Raw genomic sequence first — 25,307 nt, forward strand, 5'->3', positions numbered from 1 at the left:
GTAAGGTTTTGTTTTTGTTTTTCCGAGTCAATTGAGATTAAGTGACTTGCCCAGAGTCACTCAGTCAGGAAGTGTCTGAGGCCAGATTTGAATTCAGGTCCTCCTGATTTCAGGGCTGGTGCTCTATCCACTGCACCACCTAGCTGCCCCTAAGGGTAAGTTTTTCATGGAAAGGTGAGTACCATTTTGGACAAGCTGAGTTTGAGATAGATGCCCACAGACCATCCAGGAGGCTGTTGGTGATGTATGACTAAGATAGATGAAACCTGTGTTGCTTAGTAACACAATGACTAAAGTGCTGGAGTCCTAGAATCATCTTCCCAAGTTCAAATTTGACCTCAGCTATGATCTAGTCACTTAACCCTGTCTATTCAGTTTCCTTACCTGTAAAACGAGCTGGGGAAAGAAATGGCAATCCACTCCAGGTCCCTTTGCCAAGAAAATCCCAAATGGGGTCACAAAATAGTGGACATGACTGAAATGACTGAACAAAAAACATACAAAAGCTAAACCTAGATATATAGATCTGGCATATATGAGTATTGAGTCATATATGCACTACATAAAGAAAAGAGGACCCAGGATGGAAGCCTGAGGAACACATATGTTTAAGGGGCAGGAGATGGGATGATGCTACAACAAAGGAGATTGAAGAGTGATCAATGAAGAGAACAAGAAAGTGAGGTTTCATGGGAATCAAGAGATTTTTTGAAAGAGTGAGATCAACTATCAGAAGGTGGAGAAAGGACCAGGAGAAAGAGGGATTGGATTGAAGCAAGCTTTACAAGATTTAATAGGTCAATAGACTTGGCTGACTAGTGGTAACCTTGCAGGGAACTTACAATTCAGTCCTTGGTTCAGAAAACAGATTGTAAAGGATTGTGTAATGAGAAAGGGAGTACAGTAGTTCCTTCCAGGAAATGAAAAAGAAGAGATACAGAACAACGGTTTGAAGAGATGGCAAGGTCAAGCAAAGGTGTTCTAAGGATAAAATAGACCTGAGCATTTTTGTAGGTACCAGGAAAAGGACTAGTATGTAGAGTGACTGATGGGGCAAACTCCTGAGAGAAAAAGGTTCACTTCATGTATTAGTTTTTGCATGAGGGCTAATTATTTTCAGTCATTTTAAAAAAATGTTATCCAACTCTTAATGATCCCATTTAGGGTTTTCTTGGCAAAGATATTGAAACAACTCTCCATTTCCTTCTCTAGCTCATTTTACAGACGAACTAAGGCCAACAGGGTTAAGTGACTTGCCTAAGGTCATGAAACTAGTAAGTGTCTGAGGCCGGTTTGAATTTAGAACCATGAGTCTTCCTGACTTTAGGCTCAGCACTATCCATGTTGCTACCTAACTGCCCCCTGTAATTTATATCAAGAATTTATATTAGTATTTTAAGATTTGCAAAGCACTTTACAGATACTCTCATTTTATCCTTACAATCCTGGGAGGCAGGTGCTACTATTATGATCTTCATTTTACAGATGAAGGAACTGAGCATATAGAAGCAAACAGGGTTAAATGACTTGCTCAGGATCACACAATTAGTGTCTGAGTCCTTGAATTCAGTTCACTCTGATCCCCAGTCCAGGCCTCAATCCATTGTGCTGCTTAACTGCCCCTAATGCCCACCCACTTCTTCAGAAGTGAAAGATGTTATGTATTGGATTACTTGCCATCTAGGGGAGGGGGTTAGGGGAAAAGAGGGGAAAAATGTAGAACACAAGGTTTTGTAAGGGGGAATGTTGAAAATTATCCATGTATATATTTTGAAAATAAAAAACTTTAATAAAAAATAGAAAGGAAAAAAAGTAAAAGCTATTAACCTAAACTTAATTTCTGCCAAACTCACTTCCAGTACTTCTAACTATTGAACACAATTCTTCCACAGTAGTTCCTCTTTTGGGCTTAACAAAAAAGGAAGTTGTTATATTCAAATGCATTTGGAGATTGGAGATCTATTTTTGTTTGTGACCTTGTTTTTATTTAAATAGTGTTTCTACAATTTGTTTCACTGATCTACTTTTCTGTTGTCCAGTACCAAATACTTCTAATGATCACAATCCAATGTAGTTTGAGATATGCTAATATTTCTGCTTCATTCCTACTTCTCCCTTTAATTTCCCCAGAAAGACCACTTTGAGTTCCTTCAAATGGATTTTTTTTCAGCTCTTTCTATAAATAATCACTTGGAAATCTGATTGCTATAGCATTAAATCTGAAATTTCATTTCAGGACATAGTGTATAGTCATTTTTTATTATATTGGTGAAGAGTAATACAGAAAAATAAGCTTGTCTTTTTCTTTTTTTTTCCCCCCTGAGGCTGCAGTTAAGTGACTTGCCCAGGATCACACAGCTAGGAAGTGTTAAGTGTCTGAGACCAGATTTGAACTGGGGTCCTCCTGAGTTCAGGGCAGGTGCTCAATCCACTGCGCCACCTAGCTGCCCCCATTTGTCTTTTTCTATTCCACCAAAAAAGTGTTCTACAGTCTTATTTACAAAAATTCTGAATGTGTCTTGGTATGTTAACATCTTCAGTGGTTTCCTATTGCCTTTAAGATAAAAGACAAATCCCTCAACACTCTCACTTAAAAATCCTTCACAATCTGATAACAGCCTAACAGTCCAGGTAGACCTTCATTATTCTCCTTCACATGCTGCATGTTCCAGATGAACTGATAAGAATTTGGCACTCTTTTCTAGCTCTGTAGCATCCTCTGTCCCTAGAATGAGTCATTCCCTTCTCATCTCAGGCTCAGTCTATGTGCTACTTCTTATGAGAAGTCTTTTCTCATCCCCTGAGTTAATGATTTTTTTTGGGGGGGGGTAAATTAGTATTGATATACTTATTTGTTTACATGTCATAATAGTCTTTTCCTGCTTTTCTTCTCTTTCTATACTCACCCCTTTGGTAATCTCATCCATTTCAGTAGCTTGAAGCATCACATCACCTCAATGCAGATGACTACCAATTCAAATCACTTTCTTTGATCTCCAACTTAAAAATGCATTAAGGCTTTTGGAATTGTTTGTATACATACATAAACATGTATATCTCTATATATGTAGCCCTGCATATATATATATATGTATATATACATATATATGTATGTATGTGTGTGTATACATATACACACACATATGTATTCAACTATCCTAACTGTTATTAAAAAATAATCTCTACTGTGAATTTCAATCTGAACTCATTTTTTCAGCATAAACTGCCCTCCCCCAAACCCAAAACAAACCACCATTCATCAGAAAGAATTTTGTAAACATAGCTTTTTATTTTTGTCTGACTCTTGAAAAAGAAACCTAAGCCCCACCAAAACCAGCATTTACAAATCTTAGTAACTGAACACAGAACCCAATATTCCGATGATTAGTTTTCTACACAATTACTAAACTATGTTTTTAGATTGCTTTTTAAGAATGGAGGTCTATTTTTCTGTTTGTAACCTTGTTCTTATTTTAAAATAACAGTATCACCCTCAAATATTAAACTTTCATAGAAAACTGAAGTATTGCCTCTAGAGGTCTGAATGTCTTTTTATTTAAGTTTATTTTGAGTATTCTCATGTATATCTTTCAGAAATAAGTGCACTTCTAAAGGGACAAGGAAAAAAACTTTAAATAAAAATAAAGTGAAAATATTGGAGTAAAAATAAAATATTCATCTAGAATTTTTATGGAATAGAGACAAGAGAATATGTTTAGGGGCAGAGGATCTCGGCTTATCAACATAGAGATCTACTTTCTTTGGAAATTGTAAAAAAAACTGGACAACTGATTTTCTTTCTTTCACCCCCAACAAAGTAGGATACCGATATTCTGTAGATCTTCCATAGACAAGCATTAAAATAATGTACTTACATGTGGAAAAAGTTTCAAAATATACAGATTCCCAGGAATATATGTAGGGGTTAAGAAAACCCAAAATAATCCAGTACATTTAATTTCATTAATGTTTTATAATGATCTGTGGAGATCAAAGAATGTTTCTAATATTTTACAATTTTTATTTCCCATTATCACCAAATAATTTTATTAAAATCAGTTTGCTAAGAAATCACACATATGACTTCTAAGCAATTCAGTATTTTCTGACAGCTCTATATTTTGGTAAATTTAAAGGAGATTTAAAGCTGTATTAATAAGAAATGTACATAAAGAAAAATAACATAAGTCACTTTAATATAAAGGTGGTTTTTTTCAATAAAAAAGTCAAAGTCTACATTAAAATCAAGATATCAAGAAATCTGAGTTACACAGTTTCATATATATTTAGGAAAAATAATTTATAGTAAAACTTCTGTTAATTCAAAATCATGGCAAATTTCAAAGCAAGTGCTATTACCCCATTATTTAATGTTTTGACATTTAAATGATGTGATTTACCTGAAATATGGTATATGTGTAATAGTGAAAATTCAGTCTCAATAGTACTTTGCAAATCATCTATTTAATCTGCATCATTAATCAAATTGTAAGCTCACAAAGGACAGAGAGTCTTTAATTGTTTTTAGATAGGCACTTAAGAAATGCTTTTGATGAAATGATCTGATGGATTGTGAATCACCCTGTTAACTTGTGAAGGTGAGAAAAGTGACAAGTGATCTAAACAAAATAAACTTTTTATGACTTCCACTGATGAGGAATCGGGAACATTTCTACATTCTTTCCATGAAATAATCTGACAGAAGCAGGTTTGCTAAATTTTCTGCTTCCTTGCAATTAAAAAGAGAGAGTGGATATTTCAGCTCCTTTCACTAGATATTACTATTATATTTGGCCTTCTGTATCTTGAATTAACAATGTTTTACTGTACTACTTACTAAGGCAAAGGTGGGGGGAGGGAGGAGGGAAATTAAGAATTGGATAAGGTTGCAATCTCCTTGAATCTTACCAAAATACCTTTATCCTATGAGGATAGCTTTAAAAAAAAAAAAACAAAAAAAAAAAACACCAGCATATCTAGTAAAGAATCCTGGAAGCTGAAAATGTTTTTAAAAGGCAGTCATAGCTTTGAAAAATCAGAAAGTTAGTCAAATTGAGATAACCCAAATCAAAATTTTAATAGCTTTCGCCATTAGGACACTCAATCACACGAACCAAACATGGAAAAGAAAGATGAAATCATGGATGAACACATAACAGAAGTTCAAATATTGGAAGTGAACATTAAGTGGTAAAAGCAAAAGCCAAATGTTCTTGAGACAGATGTGGGGTTACCTAGCAGCAATAACTGTAAAAGCTTTTAACATTTTGCATAATGCTCATATGTAATTTTTACTATTCAAAAGCAGGAAACCTCCTAAGAGCAAACCATCAGTCTAGATTCTGGAAAAAGGTCAGTTACAATAACTGTAGTAATTGACTGCTTTCATTGCTTGGAGACAAATTATTAGGGCATTCTTAGATAACGGATTCTCTTTAACTGTTAGGTCCCTATGAAATGCAAAAACTTCAGATAGTCATTTTGGAACTAAAATATAGAGCTATAAAAGATTATCTAACTTTCAGGCAAGACAAATTCACTGGCCACATCATTAGATTTGAGTATGAATTCTTACTTCCCTCCCCCCACCCAATCCAAAAAAACATTGGCCAACATTCACTTCATGGAACCCATCTACTTAAACCACAGTGATAAAACTAAATGTGAATAATATTGCCCTTGAATAAGTTAACCTCAATCAAAATGCTTTCACATCCTAATGTCATTACCAATGGAAAATAAAAATTCCTCTTAGTCATGAACACCCACTCAATTCAGGATCTTTGGTACATTTAGAGTATAATGACTAATGGCACAATAACACAAGTACTACCAAAGAAGAGACTTTCATTCAATGAAAGAAAAAAATAACAGGAGTGATATGTACCAACTTTATCTTTCTGGAAAGCCAAAATAAAGAGATCTTGGCATTTCTGTAAGTTCATGTTTAGAAGGTTGACATTTAAAAAAATAGCTTAATAAAAATACACAAATTCTACATACAAGCAGCCCTCATAGTCATTTCTTAAAACCAACTTGCTACAATTAACTGAAAATAATACCATGTTCTCTGTAAAAAAAACAAAACAAAACAAAACAAATCCTTTTGCCTTAAAGAAAGCAACTGGATGCTCTCCATATTATATAATTACATTTCCCTAAAAGTACACACAGAGGTGTGTACAAGTCAATAGTAATTCTGAATGAAAAGTAAATGGATTAGTGTTGTTTTTGAGTGGAGGTGTTGTACTTCCTTATCCGGCTCATAAGCTTGTCACCCTGTATGGTGGAGTCTGCACAATAACTTGATGATAAACCTAATTAACTTTAAATAACCAGTGTATTTCCTATTTCTATTAAAATCATTATTTAAATTGTCTTCATATATGCTCTATGGATGTTGAAACCAATAGGGCAAGTGTTCTAACAACAACTATGGAAGATGGCTTTTATCTTGATTATCTAAACCCATAAGGTTTGCAAGAAAACAGCAATACTGCACCATGACCTACAGGTTAGCCTATGTTGCTTTAAATGATATGTGTTTCTCCTGAATTGATTAGAAGTGTTACAGTACAAAGCCACAGTACACAGAGGCAGAATGGACATAATATGCGCGAAGGCAGTGCAGTTACAAAGGGATGTACACTCCTTTTATTCCAGTACCTTTGTATAATAAAGTTAACAAAAATAGTCAAATATTAAAAAAAATCCAGCTGGCACTGCCAACTAATTCCTGTAGAAGTCTTAGAAATCCTAATCCTGTAGAATTTCCTCTTGAAGTCGATGAGCACCACCGTCCTTGGGAATATTTATTTCAGTGTATTGTTATCTACGCCAAGCAAGCCTTGGTGATGCAGCTACCTGAGTTCTTTTGGGGTGTGGGCGTGTGTGAGTTTCATTCATAATTTCCCAGCTTTCATGTAGGAAGGGATAGAGCCACGCTGAGTAAGCCCTTCAAACCGCTTATAGGTATAATTGAGAAAAACCCAGTCTTTGGATTTATAGTCCGGTTCTGTGGTATTTGGCACTGTAAAATAGAGAGAGCAAGTTAACCGTGTACAAAGGAATTCCAAAGAACTTTTACAATAAAAGGTAAGAACATGAAGGAGAACATCTTTCTGTAGTCTTTATAAAATCAAAAAGTTCAAAGTGGTAACTTTCTTACCTGGTTGTAAGATATCAGATTCAGGAAATTCATCAAAATTTGATGTATCATCAATGCTTTTGATTTCTATGGGAATTGCTGCTGGTCTCTCCCTAAAAATGCCAAACAAGATCGTTAAGAAGCTAGGGTAAATAGTAATATATTTCCAGTTGCCCATTAACAAACAAACAAAAAAAATCCCATTCAGAATTCTGCCTGCTTTTCTCTGGGCATTACATAAGAATAATAGGAAGTCTGTTTGAGAAATGAATTTTAAATTTGTAATTTAAATAAAAGACTTTTTGTAATTTAAAATAAAAAAAACTTTATTTAATATTAACTCAACATTATCATGTACTCTATTTTCATAACTGTTGTCCCAGAATCACCTACTACCAAAGAAGGAAAGGAGAAATAGAAGAAAGTAATAAATTTATATCAAATTGGAGAATCTTTTATCTAGACAAAATCAAATTGTGCCTTGTGTCTTATGTCAGTAGCTAGTTCCAACATGATATAGCCAAGATTGGAACATTCTATAATCTGAAAAGTGATTTTATCCCTTGAAAAGTGATCACTTGAGAGTGGTCTTTTCACTACTCCTTCTAGTATAGGGGAAAGAGAAAAGAGATTACAAAATATTTCTTAAAAAAGAAATTGATTATATCTGCTAAAAATGCAAACTTATAGGAAGTGAATGGAGAGAATTTGGAACTGAAAATAAAACAATTTTAAAAAATGAAACAAAAAAACAAAATGCAAATTTAGGATTATAGTTCTAGATCTGGTAAAGAACCCTTTAATTCAGTGACCTCATGCCACAGATGATGCCCAGGGAAGTTAATAACACAAGTAAGAGAGAATCAGAGTGAGCATTTGAACAAGATCCCTCCAGCTACTAGATTCAATGTTTTTTCCCCACTGTATTCTTCAGCAGACATGAATGTTATTTTCACATGCTCAAAGTTTTGATCAAGCAAAAGTTCCTATGTCAATCAATAAAAAATAGATCCGAACTAGCCTGAAGTTAGGAGGATCTGAGTTCAAATCTAGCCTCAGACATGTAACACTTCCTAGCTGTGTGACCCTGGTCATTTAACCCCAACTGCCTCAGCTTAAAAAAAAAAAAAAAAAAAAAAATCTGAATATAAAAAGCTCAACAGAGACACAATTGTATATTTTCAAATTGGTTTTTAATCATTGAAATTGACACTTCGAAGTTAATTAGCTTTAAGCTGCACACTCTAATATGAATGTAATTATGAAAGATGGATTTCATGTTTTAAAATCATCAATTATCTACTACCACAATGAAATTACTTTTTATTGGGGTTCTAACAGGATATGATCAAACTTATCTCTAGCATTTATTGTTTTTTTTAAACTTATTTTATACAATAATCTCTCAAAAAGAAAATGTAAATAAACCAAATGGTCTAGAAATGACTTTCCTGCTAACTTTTACCAGATGCTTCCCTAAAGCCAGGATCCCCCAGTGGCTAAGAGAACATCCCATATTGAGTGTGTGTGCCCTGACTGGATTAACTGGGCACTTTTGGTCACATCCATAGCCCTTTCTCTCCGTGGAAAGGTGACATCTACTTCTGTGATGGCACTAGACCCTCCCTCCACCAACAGTGCCTTCCAATTTTTCAGCCAGGTAATCTCCTCATACCCCCAATGCTTTAGAGAAGGAATCCTATTGCCTTTGAGCATGGCTGGGCTAGGGATAGAACACACCAGCTTAGGGTGTGCTAAGCTTTAAACTTGGGGGTAGAAGCCTAGCCATATATTCAATGTTCTTTTCCTTTTTTTTTTGAACATACCTGATTTGTCCCCATGAACTTACCTGATGTGTCCCCAATCTACTCCTTCAAAAAAAGGATGATCCTTGATTTCTTCTATTCCACTGTTTCCAATTCTGTTTTCTGAATCAATACAGAATCTACAATATTGAAGCAAGTTATTAGCATAACAATCAAGATAGTTTAAAAAGTTGTTATCAAATAAGTTATTGGAAGTAATTCATTTTTAACTGATGAGTACAAAAGATTCTCTTTGTAAATTTTAGAGGAAAAGTAAATATGTGTTTTTGTACATAGAAGTATTTAGCAAAAGATTTCTGAATGAATAGGTAGATGAATAGGTTGTAGAAATTTGTAACAAGTAATTACAACACATTTTTCTTTTCTCCCACTTTTAAGTTTGGGCCATAATCCTACATGAATACAATTTTCCATTATGATCTTTTGCTTTCTTTCTATTTCCTTGCAAATTTAAATTATTTTTCCACTTTTCTAACAAACATTTATTTTTCTCTCCTCATTTATCTTCAAACAATATAAAGAAAAAGAAATCCTTATAAAAAACACACATAGTTGAATATAACAAAATCTTCAATTTTGAGTTCTGTGAGGACTGAATGTGGATCACAACATAGTATTTTCACCTTTTTTTGTTGTTTGCTTGTTTTTTGTTTTCTTTCTCATTTTTTTCCCTTTTTGATTTGATTTTTCTTGTGCAGCATGATAATTGTGGAAATATGTATAGAAGAATTGCATATGTTTAATATATATTAAATTACTTGCTCTCTAAGGAAGGAGGTGGGGGAAGAAAGGGATAAAAAATTTAGAACAAGATTTTGCAAGGATGAATGTTGAAAACTATCTGCATATATTTTGAAAATAAAAAACTATTTTTTAAAAAAGAAAAATACCTATCACTTATATAATACATATGCATATATACACACATAAAATACATATGTACATGTATACATTAGGGAGCTTATAGATATAGATGGATATGTACACACACACAAACACACACACACACCCTCTTTAATTTAATTTAATTAATGTATAATTGAATAAAATTTTATTAAGTGCTAAAAAAAAATATCTCCTCTTTTGTCATCTTTGTCAATCTGATAGATATGAGGCTGACATTAGAATTGCTTTAATTTGCATTTATCTGATTATTTAGTGATTAATTTTTTTTCATATGGCTATTAATAGCTAATTTTTTTTTAAAACTGCTTTTTAAACTGCCATTTACTATTGGGGAATGACCTTTAGTTTTACAAATCGGAACTAATTCCTTACATATTTTGGATAAAATTTTTGGATAAAAGCTTTAATACAAAAACTTAATGCAAATATTTTTCCACAATCACTTATTTCCCTTTAATTTTCATGTCATTGATTTTATTTGTTTTTTTCAAAACCCCTTTAATTTTATATAATCAAAATTGTCCATTTTTATCTTATTTGGTCCTGAACCTCTTCAGATCCATAGATCTGACAAGGAATTTCTTCCTTGTTCATATGTAACTTTTTTCATGTAAATCATATATCTATTATTTTGGCATATGATATGAAGGTTGGCCTATGGCTAAGACTGGCCAGACTGCTTTCTGGCTTTCACAGCAGTTATTTCAAATAGTGAGACCAACAGACATTAATTCCAACTTATAACACTATTTTTCAACTCATCATACAAAACAACAAAACTTTCACCCACGTCTGCCACTTGCCCTGGTTGGTAGCTGCCTTGGTTGCCTACTGCACCCTGGGTTCCAGCCTTCAATTCTTTCTGTGATCATCTTTCCATTAGTAGTAGTCACCTGGGTGTATATTTTCTGTCCCCCTAAGTAGCCTTTCCTCCCCAATCTTATTCAGTAAACATAATCAAATTTATTCTGTTATTGATCCTATAAAGAGTATGTATTAATCTAATTCCTTTAGGGTTCCCTTGCAACTTTCCAAATCAAAAATATCCCTCCCTCTTCGTCACTTTCTTATATACATTGTCTCACCTTTAGACTGTAAAGTATATGCATTGCCTCCCATGAAACTGTAAACTTCTTGAAGATAGATTGTCTTTGTTTTTGTAGCTATATACAGTATACACTGTGCTCTTAGCATTACTATTCAAATACACATATTCAAATTCAAATTTGAATATACAAATTCAAAATATCACTGTTTTTATCATCCCAATTAAGAGACAGAACAGGTTGTTGCTGAAGGTACATTCTTTATTAGTATATCCTAAATCCCAATTAGGATTGCTTAACAAATTAAAATATTCTGCTACATTTCAATTATGCAACTTTAAGATTTCAATGAGTTATTTATATAGATTTGGCACTAACCTGAGAATTAGGTCCTTGGCTTTCTCTGATATAGGTACTTCTGGAGGAAATACTAGAGTTTCTTTCCAGTTCATAACTTTCCTGTAAGTTTCTTGTGGTGTTTCAGAACAGAAGGGTGGATATCCTACATATCAAAGATAACAAAGTTTCATCTGATTTTTTGATCAAACACAGTAAGAATTATAAAAGTCATGACATATAGGAAGATATAATAGACTTAATCTACTTGGTTCTGTAGGGCAGAAGCAAGCTGGGATGCACAAAACCTTAGTGTTGACTGACTCATTTCTGTTCTTCAACTTAAATACACTATTATACTTCTTAAGTTTAGTTCTTTTCCTCTATTTCCACTAAACTCACATCAAGATGGGCACTTCATTGCTGTCTTCCTATATTATTTTCTGATTTCTGCCTCTGCTTTTCATCCAATCCTTCTTATACATAGCTAGCCAGATTTATCTTCTTAACTAAGCTCAGTTCATATTACTTTAAGCTTTGCTTAAAACTTCTCTGTATTCTCTGTTCTGGTTTAATTAATGATTTAATACTACTCTACCTTTTCAGTTTTATACTAAACTGCTTCCCTTCCCTTCTTCTCCACTGAAGTCAAAGCAGATCTCTCCTAAGTCCCAGGTAGGTATTCGTACCTTTCCAGTATTAAGCCTTTGTTCATACTATTGTGAATACTATTACTCATGCCTGAAATAAAATAACTTGCCACTTGTTCAATTCTTACCCATCCACTAAAGAGTCCCTCAAATACCTTCTAATCAAAGATATCTCCCCTACTCTCCTCAATTGAAAATGGACTTTACTCCATTGATACTAATGTGTCACTTTGTTATAATTGTTATTATTAACTTAACCTACATTATTTTATATCATTATTATAAATATCAAATTCTCTGAATAAATTATAAGCTCTGTGAAGGCAATCTTATCTAACTTTAGATCTTCCTTAGCACAGTGATCTGCACCGATTTTAATTTTAATTAAGTATTTATACTTAAGAAATGTTTGTTGAATTAAACCATATTGCTTATCTAGTGCCACCTTTCCTAAACAGTTCTCTAATACATCCCAGATAAATATTCAATCTGGCTTGCTGCTTGAAAATCTCTAGAGTATTGTCTACAAGAAAAGCATGAAATTTGGAGCCAAGAATTCAAGTCCTAGTCTGAAGACTATCTCTGTGACCATGGAGAAGTCAATCAGTCAACATTTATTAAGTACTTTCTAGGTATCAGGAACTCTGACTACTTTCAGAAAGCATATATTCTGTTGAATGTATGTAAGCCCTCTTAACCTCAGTTTCATTTATCTGTAAATTGGTATTTTACTTACGTCTCTCAGCAAAGAATGAGATATATATTTTTGAACAGACAATAGGGGAAATTAAAATTTGTTTTAAAAGTTTCTGTATTTGTTGCATAAGTGTTTTTTTTTTTTTTGTCAGTGGTGGGTGATAAGTGTTAGGTGGCCTCTCAAAAAGAGAAAAAGAAAGAAAAGAGGGTCCTAGAAACACTTTTTCTAAATGCAGAGAAAAGCACAGAAGGAAGCACAAACAGAAGACCTTTGAAAGTTACATGTTAAATTTATTATATGCTATAAAAAGAAAAGCAAGCTGCAGGTGACAGAGATTCACAGTTTTATGTTCAATCTTTTTTTTTTGTTCTACTTTGCATATGGCAATGGTAATTCTTCTTTGGTCTGTGTACTTCGGAATAAAACAATTTAAAAAATACTTCCACTACTTTGATGAATTTTTGTGAGGAAAGTAAATGATGATATTGCTGTTACCGCTAGTATTTAAGTCCTAATATTAGTGAAACACTTAACATACCTGTGCTAATAGGTGCTTTTAAAAAATGCTCTTTCTTCCTTATTAAGTCCATACTATCTATGGGTAATGTAAGAATTGGGACTAAAAAGACAAAAACATAATAGCCTTTCCCTCAAGGAACTAACATTTTACCAATGAAATACAAGACATACCCAAATAAATATATATGGGATATAGACTTGGCCTTGAGGTTGGCTGTCTCTACTATATACCATTATAACAAATCTGCTACTACACCTTTGGCAGAGAGAGGATCAGGGAATGTGGCCCCTGAGCTGAATCTTAAAAAAAGATAAAGATTCTGAAAGACAGAGAGGAAGGAATTCTAGGTGGAAGAGCCAGTGAGAGAAATGGGGACATAATGACAAACTGAATGGGGAATAGCTAATAGCCCAATTTGAGTAGAATAAAAAGTGCTTAACAGTAAGTACTGTGAAAATAAGGCATGAAAAGAAATATAATGTAAAAGGCCATAAGTACTGGCTTGAGGAGTTCTTGTTTTATCCTGGAGACAACAGGTAGCCACTAAGAGACCAACTAAATGATGTATTCAATTCCAATAAAATATGGGATTCTTTGGATTACAATTACATAACTCAACTCAATGTGTTTTAAAAGAGAATCGGTACTGGATGACATATGTAAAAGTTATAAAGTATATATATATATATTTAAGTAGGGACTAGACCCATCATTTTATTGGTATGAATGCTTGCTCACTTGACTTGATTTGACTATAAAGAATTCCCAGAAAGTTTGTTTCTTCTCTGTAACACAAAGCAGCTAGAGGCTATGACAATTAATGGCCAATGTGCCATATTCAGGCTTTTAGAGCTGGCTTTAAGATTAGCTCTCTATTCACTATACCACGTTGTCAAAATATATAAAGGACTTTAAAAAACTACTTCTATCTCCATTTTACCACAATGGTTGTATGAACATATCTCTAAACTCTATACTCAGAAAAACATAGATGAATATATTAAAACACATTTAACATCTTTAAAAACATTTAAATATGTTGAAAACATGCATATCCAAAGTTCCTATTATTGTTATTTTTTTCCAGAAACAAAAATAGAATTAATAACTTTCTAAAAACAAAAAACAAAAATCACAAGATGGCTTATTTTCTAATAATGACTCTGCATACTTATGTTGTCAGAGCCCTTTAAGAACATTTATGTATTGCAGATTGAAATTAACAATGAAAGTCATACCGATTAGCATTTCATACATAATCACTCCCAAAGACCACCAGTCACACAATTTGTTGTACCCAGTCTGCATGAATACTTCTGGAGCAATGTAATCTGGAGTTCCAACTGTGGAATATGCCTGAAAGAAAAGACTTTGTCAAAGATACACTAACAATATTCCTAATATTCCTTGAAAATTTTGGGATAAGTATTATTTAAAATGAAAAGCACTTATAAACTCTTTCAACCAACATTTACTTTTTACAAGATAGAGTATCAGGAGTACAAAGATGGATACATATAGAAAGCTTTTGATCTATATCACTAGTAGGAAAATCCCACATCATTGACATAATAAATCTACAAGAGGCAAAAGCATCAAATTTCTCTATCAAGTCTTTTATTAAACTGCTTGTACACAGTAGGGTACTTAGTATATTTTGAAGGAACAAACATAAGCTATTGAATTTTGGTGAAGAAGCTAATGAAATGACCAGACTACAAACATCAGGAAGAAGAAATGTGCATTCTTAAAATTAATAAGCATTAACTAAAAATTAGCATAATATATATATATTTTTTTGTGGCCCTATACTTTTATGTGCTCGGCACTATGCTAAGTGCTGGGAATATTAAAAAAAATAGAAAAGACAGTTTATGCTCCAGAGAGCTAACAATCTAATGGGGGAGACAACATGCAAACAAATATATACAAAGCAAAATATATATACAGGGTAAAAGGCATTGGAGAAAGGTTCTGTAGAAAGTATTTTAGTTAGGAAGTCAGGAAGCAGGAAAGGGAGAACACTCTTAATATAGAGATTACTTCCATTGATATTGATAGGGCAGCCCATGATAACCTGAAATACTAAAAGAATTGCCTGGGACCCTGAGAGATTAAATGACTCATCCCATAAGATAATGTGTTTGAAGTGTGATTAAGATCCAATCTTCCAGATTCCAAGGCTTATAGTTCTTTATGCAGTCCTCCTGCCCCACCTCCATGCTACATCTCTCCATTTATCTAATATACAAAGAAACTATACAATGAACTTGGTTTTCCTATGCAAAGTTATGGAACAAATTCTTTCCATAAATGCAAAATACAAACTCTCCATATTTTAGGAACCATGGTAATTCAAGAATTTCTGTGGCCAAAAAAAAAAAAAAAAAAAAAAAAAAAAAAAAAAATCACCATCAGCTTTTGAAGGAATATTTGCTTTTCACCATTCAGTCATTTTCAATTATGTCTAACTCTTCATGAGGTATTTAGGTTTTCTTGGCAAGGATGCTGGAGTGATTCACTCATTTTTACAGTTGAGGAAACTGAGGCAAATAGGTTAAATGACTTGCCCAGGGTCATATGGCTAGTAAGTGACTGAAACCACATTTGAACTCAGTCCTCCTGGCTCTAGCACCAGCAGTCTGTATACTGAGTCACCTAGTTTTCCCATTATCTCTCCAGATCATGCTAAAAAAGAAGGAATCCCACCCCGCACAAACCCCACTCTGCAATAAGCTCAATCAGCATAACTTGTAACAGTCAAGGTGAAACCAATCTGATAGCATAAAGATCTTATCTTAAAAACTACTCACCAATTGTCTCCTATTTTTCTTCCATGTTTCTGCTTTTCTTTTTGAGTTCATGTTCTGAAATGCTAATTTCAATAAAATAAAGAATGAAGATACAGTGAAAAAGACTGAGAAAAAAAAAAAAACACAAAAAACAACACAAAGCTTTGACCTGGCAGTTTCATGCTAATAATATAAACTTTTACAACTTAAAGCAATTTCATCTTGAAAAGCAACTTAACACAGTACAACAATCAAGTTCCTGAAAATAATGCACTGAGTTTGTTTACTAAAAAACTCTAAAACTTACAGAAATCACTTGGTGGATTATGTGTAAGGTTCCTATAAAATTCAGTCCTATGAGCTTTCTTTAAGCCTGTGCATAGGCCAAAATCAGATAACTTTACATGTCCCTGAAAAAAAAAAAAAAAAAAAAAAAAGGATCTGGTTAAATCTCAGAGTACTTTTTGAGGTTGATTTGTTTTATTAGATTTAATTTGGAAATATACCTTGTAAAGTATCTAGTATAAAATGAATACATATGATGATATTAAATCCTGTGTGATGATCTGAGAGAGTAGAGTCCCATATAACAGTAAAAATCAATAGGGATCTACAAATTAAGGAATAAAATAAGTCTTTGTATAGCCTGGAAGCTAAGAATGGCTTAAAATTTTTTTAAACTAGATTTGTTTTAAAATATAAACAATCATTCTTAGCTGTGGAGACTGATAAAACGGGATTTGGGTTTGATTCAGAGGTTAAGATTTGCTAACCCATGATTTATAAGGTTGCTAGATATTCAAACATATTAATATTGTTTTTAGATTCTTGATATCACTCATATTCCTTACCCCAGCTTCCTGATTCTGTGAAATTAAGTGGTTTATTCTCAATAAAAATCCAATCTGCCCATTTCCATTTGGAAAAATTTATATCTAATGGTGACAAAAGAAGAAAGATGGAAAGCAAGGGATAGTGAGAGTGCTGTGGGAAGACGTTCTAATACTCTGTTGATGGAACTGTGAAGTATGTGAGATATTCTAGAAGACAAATCAGAATTATATTTTTTAAAAGTTACTAATCTGTATATACTGTGACACTTTAAGACACCATTATTAGGCATATACCCCAGGGACATCAAAGGCAAAGAGAAAGGTCTGGTATTTAATGCATTTTTCTCTCATAGCAAAGATGCGAAAGCAAAGTAAGTGCACATTAGTTGTGGAATGCTTAAAAAAATTGTGGCATATGAATATAATGCAAGAATACTGTGTCAGGCAGGTAAGTGGTACAATAGGTAAGAGTGCTGAGTTTGGGGTCAAGAATGACTTGAGTTTAAATTCAGCCTCAGACACTTACTGGATTATACCTGTTTCACTTTCTTCAGCTGTAAAATTAGGGATTATAGTAGCCCCTCTCTTACAGAATTTACAAATATTTGTAAAGCTCTTACATAAAACAGTGCCTTGTACACAGTAGGCAACTAATAAATGCATGCTCCCTCCCCCTATTCATAAGAAATATGAAGAATTTAGAGAAATTAGGAAAATCTTGAAGTCTTCCTAAAGAACAAAGTAAGCAGAACCAGCAATTTAACCAATTTAAACAGCAATGTACAGGAAAACAATGTCAGAATTCTGATCAATGCAGTGACCAATCATAACTATAGAAGACTGATAGAGAAGTCAGCCTCTTATCCCTTGGCAGAGAGGTGGTGGACCACAGGTGTGGAACAAGGCATACATTTGCAGACATGACCAATGTGTTGATCTATTTAGCTCTACTATACTTATTTTTAATAGGAGAAAGTGCTATGGAACATTTGCAGGTGGGGTTGAAAGTCATCAGGAAGTGACAATGAAATATAAAAGGAAAAGACCATTATTATCAATAAAACATTAAGGGGGAAAAAACCAACAGCTCCATTTCTTTACCAAATAATAACCAGCAGGTTAAGAGCTTATCAGTTCATTCACATGCCTTGGCATCCAATAAGAGGTTGTCTGGTTTGATATCTCGGTGAATGAACCCCAACTGGTGAATTGCATCGATAGCCAGAACAGTCTCTGAAATATAGAACTGGGTTTCTTCTTCTGTCAAGGTATCTTTCTTCATTAGTAATGTCATCATGTCTCCTGAATGGTGGAAATTAAGAGGCATGTTATATGGAATGCCTCAAAAAGGGAGTTAATTGTACTTAGAGAGTATCCTCCAAGATCCCTTACATTGCTAAGTCTACGATCCTATCATTCTGTGGTCTTATATGTGCAATTTCTGTAGGATTCTGTAGTCGATGTCCATTCTATACATCTTCAACAACATCTGGGGGGAAGTGTTTACAATATAAACACCATAGGTCTTTGTTCCTAGAAACCCACCATCACCTTGGAGCTTCAATGACTATTCGAATTCAAAGCTAATACTACATTCAGAGACCTGGCCAAACTAAGTCAAGCTGCAGAAGACCAGTCAAGGTTCCTAGTTATCAGACATCAAAAGAGCAGGAAACTCAAGAATGGCTTCTTGAACAAAGTCTTCACTCAAGCCTCAAACTCTCCAATAAAACTCTAGATTGAAGCAGAAATGGGCAGCAAAATCAAAGACAATGACAAGGTTTCCTATCTTGTCCTGGGGCTATTCATAGCTTTCTACTTCAAGGGGTAAGACTGAAAGCAAAAACTGGGAGCTCTAAATCCCTGTTCTTATTTCTCAGTCCCTGTATTTGGTAGCATTGCTTTCTCCTCTCTGAAACCCCAACTGAGGAGCTGCCTTTCTTCCTTTCTCTCTTCCTGCTCAAATCTCCATTTTGGGAGTCTCACCTTCTCTTTAGCTCCCTGCCTTTCTCCACAACTTCCTTGATTTACTTGTATCAAATTTCCTTCTGTTTTTCTGTTACCTATTACTTGAGCACAAAGACCCCACACTCAAAATTTTCTTGCTTTCAAGTAATCTATAACATATGTACTAACTAAAATAAAATAAAATAAAAACCTTTAGGAAAACAATGTCATTCCATCAAATTATTATCCTATATCTATGTCTTAGGTTCCTACAAAGAATAAACTATTTTCTTTCTCTATTTCCTCACAACTCAATGACCATTTACAATCTGGCTTCTGATCCTATAATTGCAGTAAAATGCGAATTCCTTGATAACAGGGACTATTTACATTTTTTGTCTAAATCCTTAGCACTCACCTGAGTACTCTGCATGTTATGAGTGCATGTTACAGGATAATTAAATTTGAATTAAATCTATTTTGCATGTCAGATAATTTCAAACTTACATCTTTAGCTGTCTTGGAATTCTGCATCACATCACCTGCTCCCAAGCCCCAGATATATTTCTTTGTGGTTATTTTAGAATCTTTCAGTTTAAGGTTCAATGTAGATGTCATCTCCCCGAAGCCTCCTCTGATGTCTTCAAATCAAAGTGTTCTCTCCTTCCTCAGCTATTCCCAGAACATTTTACCTGGGTTTCTCTTTTTTCTTTCCTCCCTTGTGGAGATCTATGTGTGGCATCTAGGATTCATTTAGTATCTCTAAAAGAATGTAAGTTATTCCACACCAGAACCAGAACTTTTTGTTTTTAATTATTTCTTTTTGGTTTTTGTATTCTAATTCCTAGCATGGTGATTTGAAGAGAAAAATGCTTAATAAATGTTCATTGAATTGAATTTATATTATAAAAGTTGTTAGACCAATTTGTAATCTCTTAGACTTCTCCTAGAGAGAATTTAGAAAGAAATCCAGAATTAAAATTAATAAACATTTATTAAGTGCCTATTACATTCAAGGGACTCCACAGAAGAAAAAAGATAAAAATAACAATCACTACCCCTCAAAATGCTTACATTCCTCCAGAGAATATTATATTCTACTGGAAGAAAAAAAATCTTAGATGCCCCTATTCATTTTTTTTTTTAATATTCTATTATTGTCTCTTCTTTCATTGAATCTTGGGGAAAGATAAAACTGGTTTTTGTTCTTTCTGTTATATTCTGAAAGGATTAACAGCCATTCTGGCTATGGACAAGGTCCTCTCACTGGACTCATGGAAGAGAACGTTTAAGAAAAAAACAACAACCCTGATTCTTGTAAAACTATCTTTTTATGTTTTACTCATGGCTAAAATGAAAAATCAGGCTTTGTAAAGGGGGAATTTAACTCTTCTGGAATTTATTCTCTTATGTAAGCAGATCAAACATGCTTTAAGATTCAAAAAAAGGTTTTCTTTTTTATATAGTCTTATTTTACTATGTGGCCATTGTTGGCAGGAATTAAAATATATATATATATATATATATATATTTTAAAAATTTTACTTAAAGGTTCCACTAAGTTTTGTTTAAAGTGAGGGTCCCATTGCTGGGAAAAAAAGAAAGTTTGAGAACTAGTATCCTAGAATATTTTCATGGTCAAAGAATATGAATTATGTTGAATTAATAGAAATGATATTCATTGAACCAGATCTTTCCATCTCAAGCTAGAAATGATTCTAGGACAGAAAACAGATCCCTTATTCATTAATGCTGTAGCTGATAACTGAAATATACAAGTCAACCTCTATATAAATTAATATTCCACTTTCTATCATCATACATAAAAATGACATGGTTGCATTGGCTTGTTACTACTCTTGTTGTTTGTGTTTACCTCCAGGGAGAAATTCCATGATTAGATAAAGATTCCTTTTATCTTGAAAACTATAAAACATCTTCACAACCCAGGCACCATCTGCTTCTACCAATATATCTCTCTCTGCTCGGATATGGGCCACCTAATTTAAAAAAGTAAATACAATACAGATTAATGTTTAATTTTGATAAATTAGTGAATTAGTGCTTTTCCTGCAGTAATAAGGAGCTCTAGGATTAAAAAAAAAAAAAAAACCTAGTTATCGCTTTAAAATATCACATTTGAAAATAATAGTTTATTATTCAGTTTATTTAAGAGCACTTAAATCCAAACACAGGAAATCAGAGGAGAAATCCTTAACTGTAGCCTTATTTCCTGGCACCAGATTAAGTGCATTTACTTACCAAAAGTATAATGCAAGGGTAGGAATTTTTACTTCTAAACCTTTGAAAGAGCATTTTAAGATAATAAATAAAGGAAAAATGGTAAACTTTTAAAATGTATCCAGTATAGGCGCAGGAAATTATTACATTAGCGTGATTAAAAATGTCTGGATTATTTGTAAATGTCTCAAAGCCAAGTTAGAAATTGTTCCCCCAAAGGTATCCAAAGGCTAAGGAGCACAGAGTAGCACAGGAAAGATCAGAGTACAGTATTTTGCTTAATTGGATGTAGTAGTAAACACTATCATTGCCTGGATACAACTAAACACCTGACAAAATAGAAACATGTTGTATGGGTATGTGTGCATGCATGCATATGTTACCCATCCTCAGACCTATTTTTTTCATTAGTGTAGCGAGGAAACTCCCTCTACCAATCTAGATCAGTTATTGGTTTACATCTTAAGCTAATAGGAACTCTAGAAAACTTGGAGATGGTACAGCACATGAGCACATGAGCAAAGTTATTAAAAATATGAGGAAATAAGAAAGCCTTTCATTTCTCTAAAGAAGGGAAAAGGGATACATCTTTATTTTGACTAAGTTTTATAGAAGAAAAGAGATATATCTTGTCGTTGTTGACTTGTTTTAAATTCTTTGTGATTTCTTTGGCAAAGGTATTGTAATGCTTTGCCATTTCTTTCTTGGATTCATATTACAGATCAGAAAAATGAGACAGAAAGAGTTAAGTTACTTGTCCAAGGTCACATAGCCAATAAGTATCTGAAGCTGGATGAGAACTCATGAAGATGAAGCTTCCTGATGCCCCAGTGCTGTATATGCTGTAATATATACACTTGTATATATTACACCATCTACCTATCCTATTGTAAATACTTAGGAGAGAATAAATAACTTATGATAAGGTTAGGCAACAACTGATTAGATTACTAAAACAGTAATCTGTTATTCTGAGGATCCAATGTCATTTTTCCCATATACTTTAATTTAAAAAATAATTATTATCTAACTTATAGTTCTTGCTTTGTTACTAATTACCTATATGATTTTGGGCATAACATTTAACTTTCCCAGGCCTGATTTCTTCATCATAAAATGAAGAAATAGGATTAAATGATAAAGGTTTCTTCATTCTAAACTCTCCCACTACCAGTTTTTCAAAACCCAAAATTTATTTCCATCTAAGAAATATATAATAAATACTTTCAGATGGGTATAAATGTTGTGCAATACATACCTGTTCTTTTTCAAGCATATCAGCCTTCCTCAATATCTTCATTGCATAGATATGACCTGTGTCTTTCTTCTGGACAAGGCGTACCTAGAAACAAAAGGTATATTAAATTTTCTGGATAAATTCATGAAATTGGCTCTTTAGAAAGCAGAGTTTAATTAAATAGCAGGAGTTTATTTTGAGAAATTATTACTGCATACACCAAAACATTATCTATCTACATGGGAAACACATGATTATTAATTTAATTCAAGAGCAAATCAGAATAAAATACATTTTATGAATGCCACCAATAATACCAATAAAATTATTTTCAGTTTTATCAAGATAGTTGGCCTGTATGTATATGATATTATTATGATGATAATATGTTAATAACTTGTGATTACATAGGATGGGATTTCCTCTCTCTACTGAGATCTCAACTCCTCTATAATTTAAAGTCCTGGAGAATTGCTTGAGGCTCAAAGAGTTTCAGTGTCTTCTTCATGATCACACAACTATTTAAGTGTCAGAGATAGGATCTGAACACATTTCTTTCTGCCTCTAAGGTTAGTACTCCAAGAGATCACATATTTCCTGAAAAGCTTTGTAAGTAGTAGATAGTCAAATCTGGCTTTAGAATCAAGAAATTCCTTCAGGGCATGACAAGGAAGGTGCTAGTATCTACTGGAAGAAGTTCCTCTCTGGAAGATCTCTACACCAATTAAATCACAAATCGTATAAGCAATATATACACATCTGAATAGATATACAAATATCAGATATATCTTCTCCTAGGAACACATGCTAAGAAACATGCCCATTTGGAAAAAATAATCTTTCTGAAATGGAAGTAACATTTTTTTCCTACTATAAATTCTTAAAATACATCAAAAAAATGTAGAAATTATTTTAAAACTCTTAAAATAGTAAAAATTCATTATATTACTGCAAAAAAGTCACATTTGAAATTTCAGAAAGTCTGTTTTAATACAGTATTTTTACTTCCCAAATTAAAAAGATGAAATACATGATATTAGATTAATAAATATACCAAAAGACAAATCAGGGACTCAGGAGAAAAGATGGGTTGAATTATCAAGACAGGACTTAAGGAAAGACATGAACCTCTCCAAAGGCTCCTCTCCCTATAACTTTCAGGGATTCAAAGTCATCCAAGCCAAGCCTTGTCCTTTTGAGTCTGAGAAATTCAGTTTCTTTGCGAGCGTGCTGTGATCGTCGTAATTTTTTCTATGGGGAAAAAAAAGAATAATTAAATTACAAGATCGATTTATTTTTTTAATTGTTTTTTAAAAGTCTGCAACATAAATCTAGACATAAAAGTTCTTTTATGTATAATAATTTTTGTTTATAATAAAAATTTATAGAACTTTTATTTACGATAACTGGATTATTATCCTTGCCACTTACTATGTAATTTTGGCAACCAAATTAACTTCTTGAAACCCAAGTGTCTTTATTTGTAAAAGATGGAGTTCGACTAATTGCTCTCTAAACCCTTTCCTCTCTCCTTCTAGTTCTAAAAACCCACAAGCCTACATGCCTTTTCTGAATTAAGTATAAAAACTGGATAGGACAGGAAAGTTTAAGAAGTTTCTGACATTTATGTTTCCTTTCCACCCAGCATAATACAACACCAAAAACAACATATTCTCTGCACTCGGTGCAAAATAAAACTACAAATGTATGGTATATAACATTAGCTGAGCCCTCAATGCTATTCAATAACTCTTCTTGCCTATTCTTACTGACTCTATATCATTTGTCAAACTGTTGTTCTGAATTTTTTAAATTTCTCCTAAAGCTCTCAGGATAATTTCAAGAGTCCTCACAGTTATTGCAGGATAACTTAGCCTCCTGTTTGATATAGATGGTTTCAATTTCTCCCTTCCATTTTGCTAAATGTTTCAGTATCCTTTTTAGTCCTAGTTACATAGGAAGCCATAACAACAATAGAATACAATAACTTTTTTATTGTAAACCAACAATAGTGTATTATACAACATAAAATTTGTAACACTGTAAATTTACAATAATTTTCTAACATTTACAAAATTATTCATTTTCAGTTAAAAAAGGAAAACAAGATAATCATGCCCTGTGAAAATTTTTTAAAATTTTGTCATCTTTTGACAGGAACAAATAATGACAAATGTTGGAGGGGATGTGGGGAAATTGGGACACTAATACATTGCTGGTGGAGTTGTGAAAGAATCCAGCCATTCTGGAGAGCAATCTGGAATTATGCCCAAAAAGTTATCAAACTGTGCATACCCTTTGACCCAGCAGCGCTACTACTGGGATTATATCCCAAAGAAATACTAAAGAGCGGAAAGAGACATATATGTGCCAAAATGTTTGTGGCAGCTCTTTTTGTTGTAGCTAGAAACTGGAAGATGAATGGATGTCCATCAGTTGGAGAATGGTTGGGTAAATTGTGGTATATGAAGGTTATGGAATATTATTGCTCGGTAAGAAATGACCAGCAGGAGGAATATAGAGAGGCCTGGAGAGACTTAAATCAACTGATGCTGAGTGAAATGAGCAGAACCAGAAGATCACTGTACACTTCAACAACAATACTGTATGGGGATGTATTCTGATGGAAGTGGAAATCTTCAACATAAAGAAGATCCAACTCACTTCCAGTTGATCAATGATGGACAGGGGTAGCTGCACCCAGAGAAGAAACACTGGGAGGGGAATGTAAATTGTTAGCACTAATATCTGTCTGCCCAGGTTGCATGTACCTTCGGATTCTAATGTTTATTGTGCAACAAGAAAATGATATTCGCACACATGTATTGTACCTAGACTATATTGTAACACATGTAAAATGTATGGTATTGCCTGTCGTCGGGGGGAGGGAATAGAGGGAGGGGGGGTAAATTGGAAAAATGAATACAAGGGATAATATTATAAAATATATATATATATAATAAAAAAAAATTTTGTCATCTTTTATTTATATTCACTCTTATCCTATCACATCAGTGATACTATCTAATAAATCTCCAAAATTTTTAGATGCTAATCTCTCAGTATTTCTTTATCCATAATTACCCAAGAACAGACCCTCATTATCACTTGCTGGACTACTGCAAGAAC

General features: G+C 33.3%; 1 protein-coding gene across 2 annotated transcripts in view; it reads right to left on the minus strand.

The window, feature by feature from the left end:
* Positions 1–3,269: 3,269 nt before the first annotated feature.
* The window catches only part of STK38L (serine/threonine kinase 38 like), a 109,540-nt gene continuing 87,502 nt past the window's right edge, over positions 3,270–25,307 (minus strand). For both annotated transcript variants that reach the window (XM_074268773.1, XM_074268772.1), the window contains exons 4-14: positions 23,307–23,429; positions 22,200–22,283; positions 20,577–20,700; positions 17,901–18,055; positions 16,228–16,330; positions 15,942–16,003; positions 14,367–14,484; positions 11,304–11,427; positions 8,997–9,092; positions 7,169–7,260; positions 3,270–7,030 (exon numbers count right to left, since the gene is read on the minus strand). In XM_074268773.1, coding sequence (XP_074124874.1) covers positions 6,903–7,030; positions 7,169–7,260; positions 8,997–9,092; positions 11,304–11,427; positions 14,367–14,484; positions 15,942–16,003; positions 16,228–16,330; positions 17,901–18,055; positions 20,577–20,700; positions 22,200–22,283; positions 23,307–23,429 — 1,209 coding nt within the window. In that variant the 3' untranslated portion in view covers positions 3,270–6,902. The remainder of the gene's footprint in view (positions 7,031–7,168; positions 7,261–8,996; positions 9,093–11,303; positions 11,428–14,366; positions 14,485–15,941; positions 16,004–16,227; positions 16,331–17,900; positions 18,056–20,576; positions 20,701–22,199; positions 22,284–23,306; positions 23,430–25,307) is intronic.

This window comes from Sminthopsis crassicaudata, chromosome 5, assembly GCF_048593235.1.
Source record: "Sminthopsis crassicaudata isolate SCR6 chromosome 5, ASM4859323v1, whole genome shotgun sequence".
Taxonomy (NCBI): Eukaryota; Metazoa; Chordata; class Mammalia; order Dasyuromorphia; family Dasyuridae; genus Sminthopsis; species Sminthopsis crassicaudata.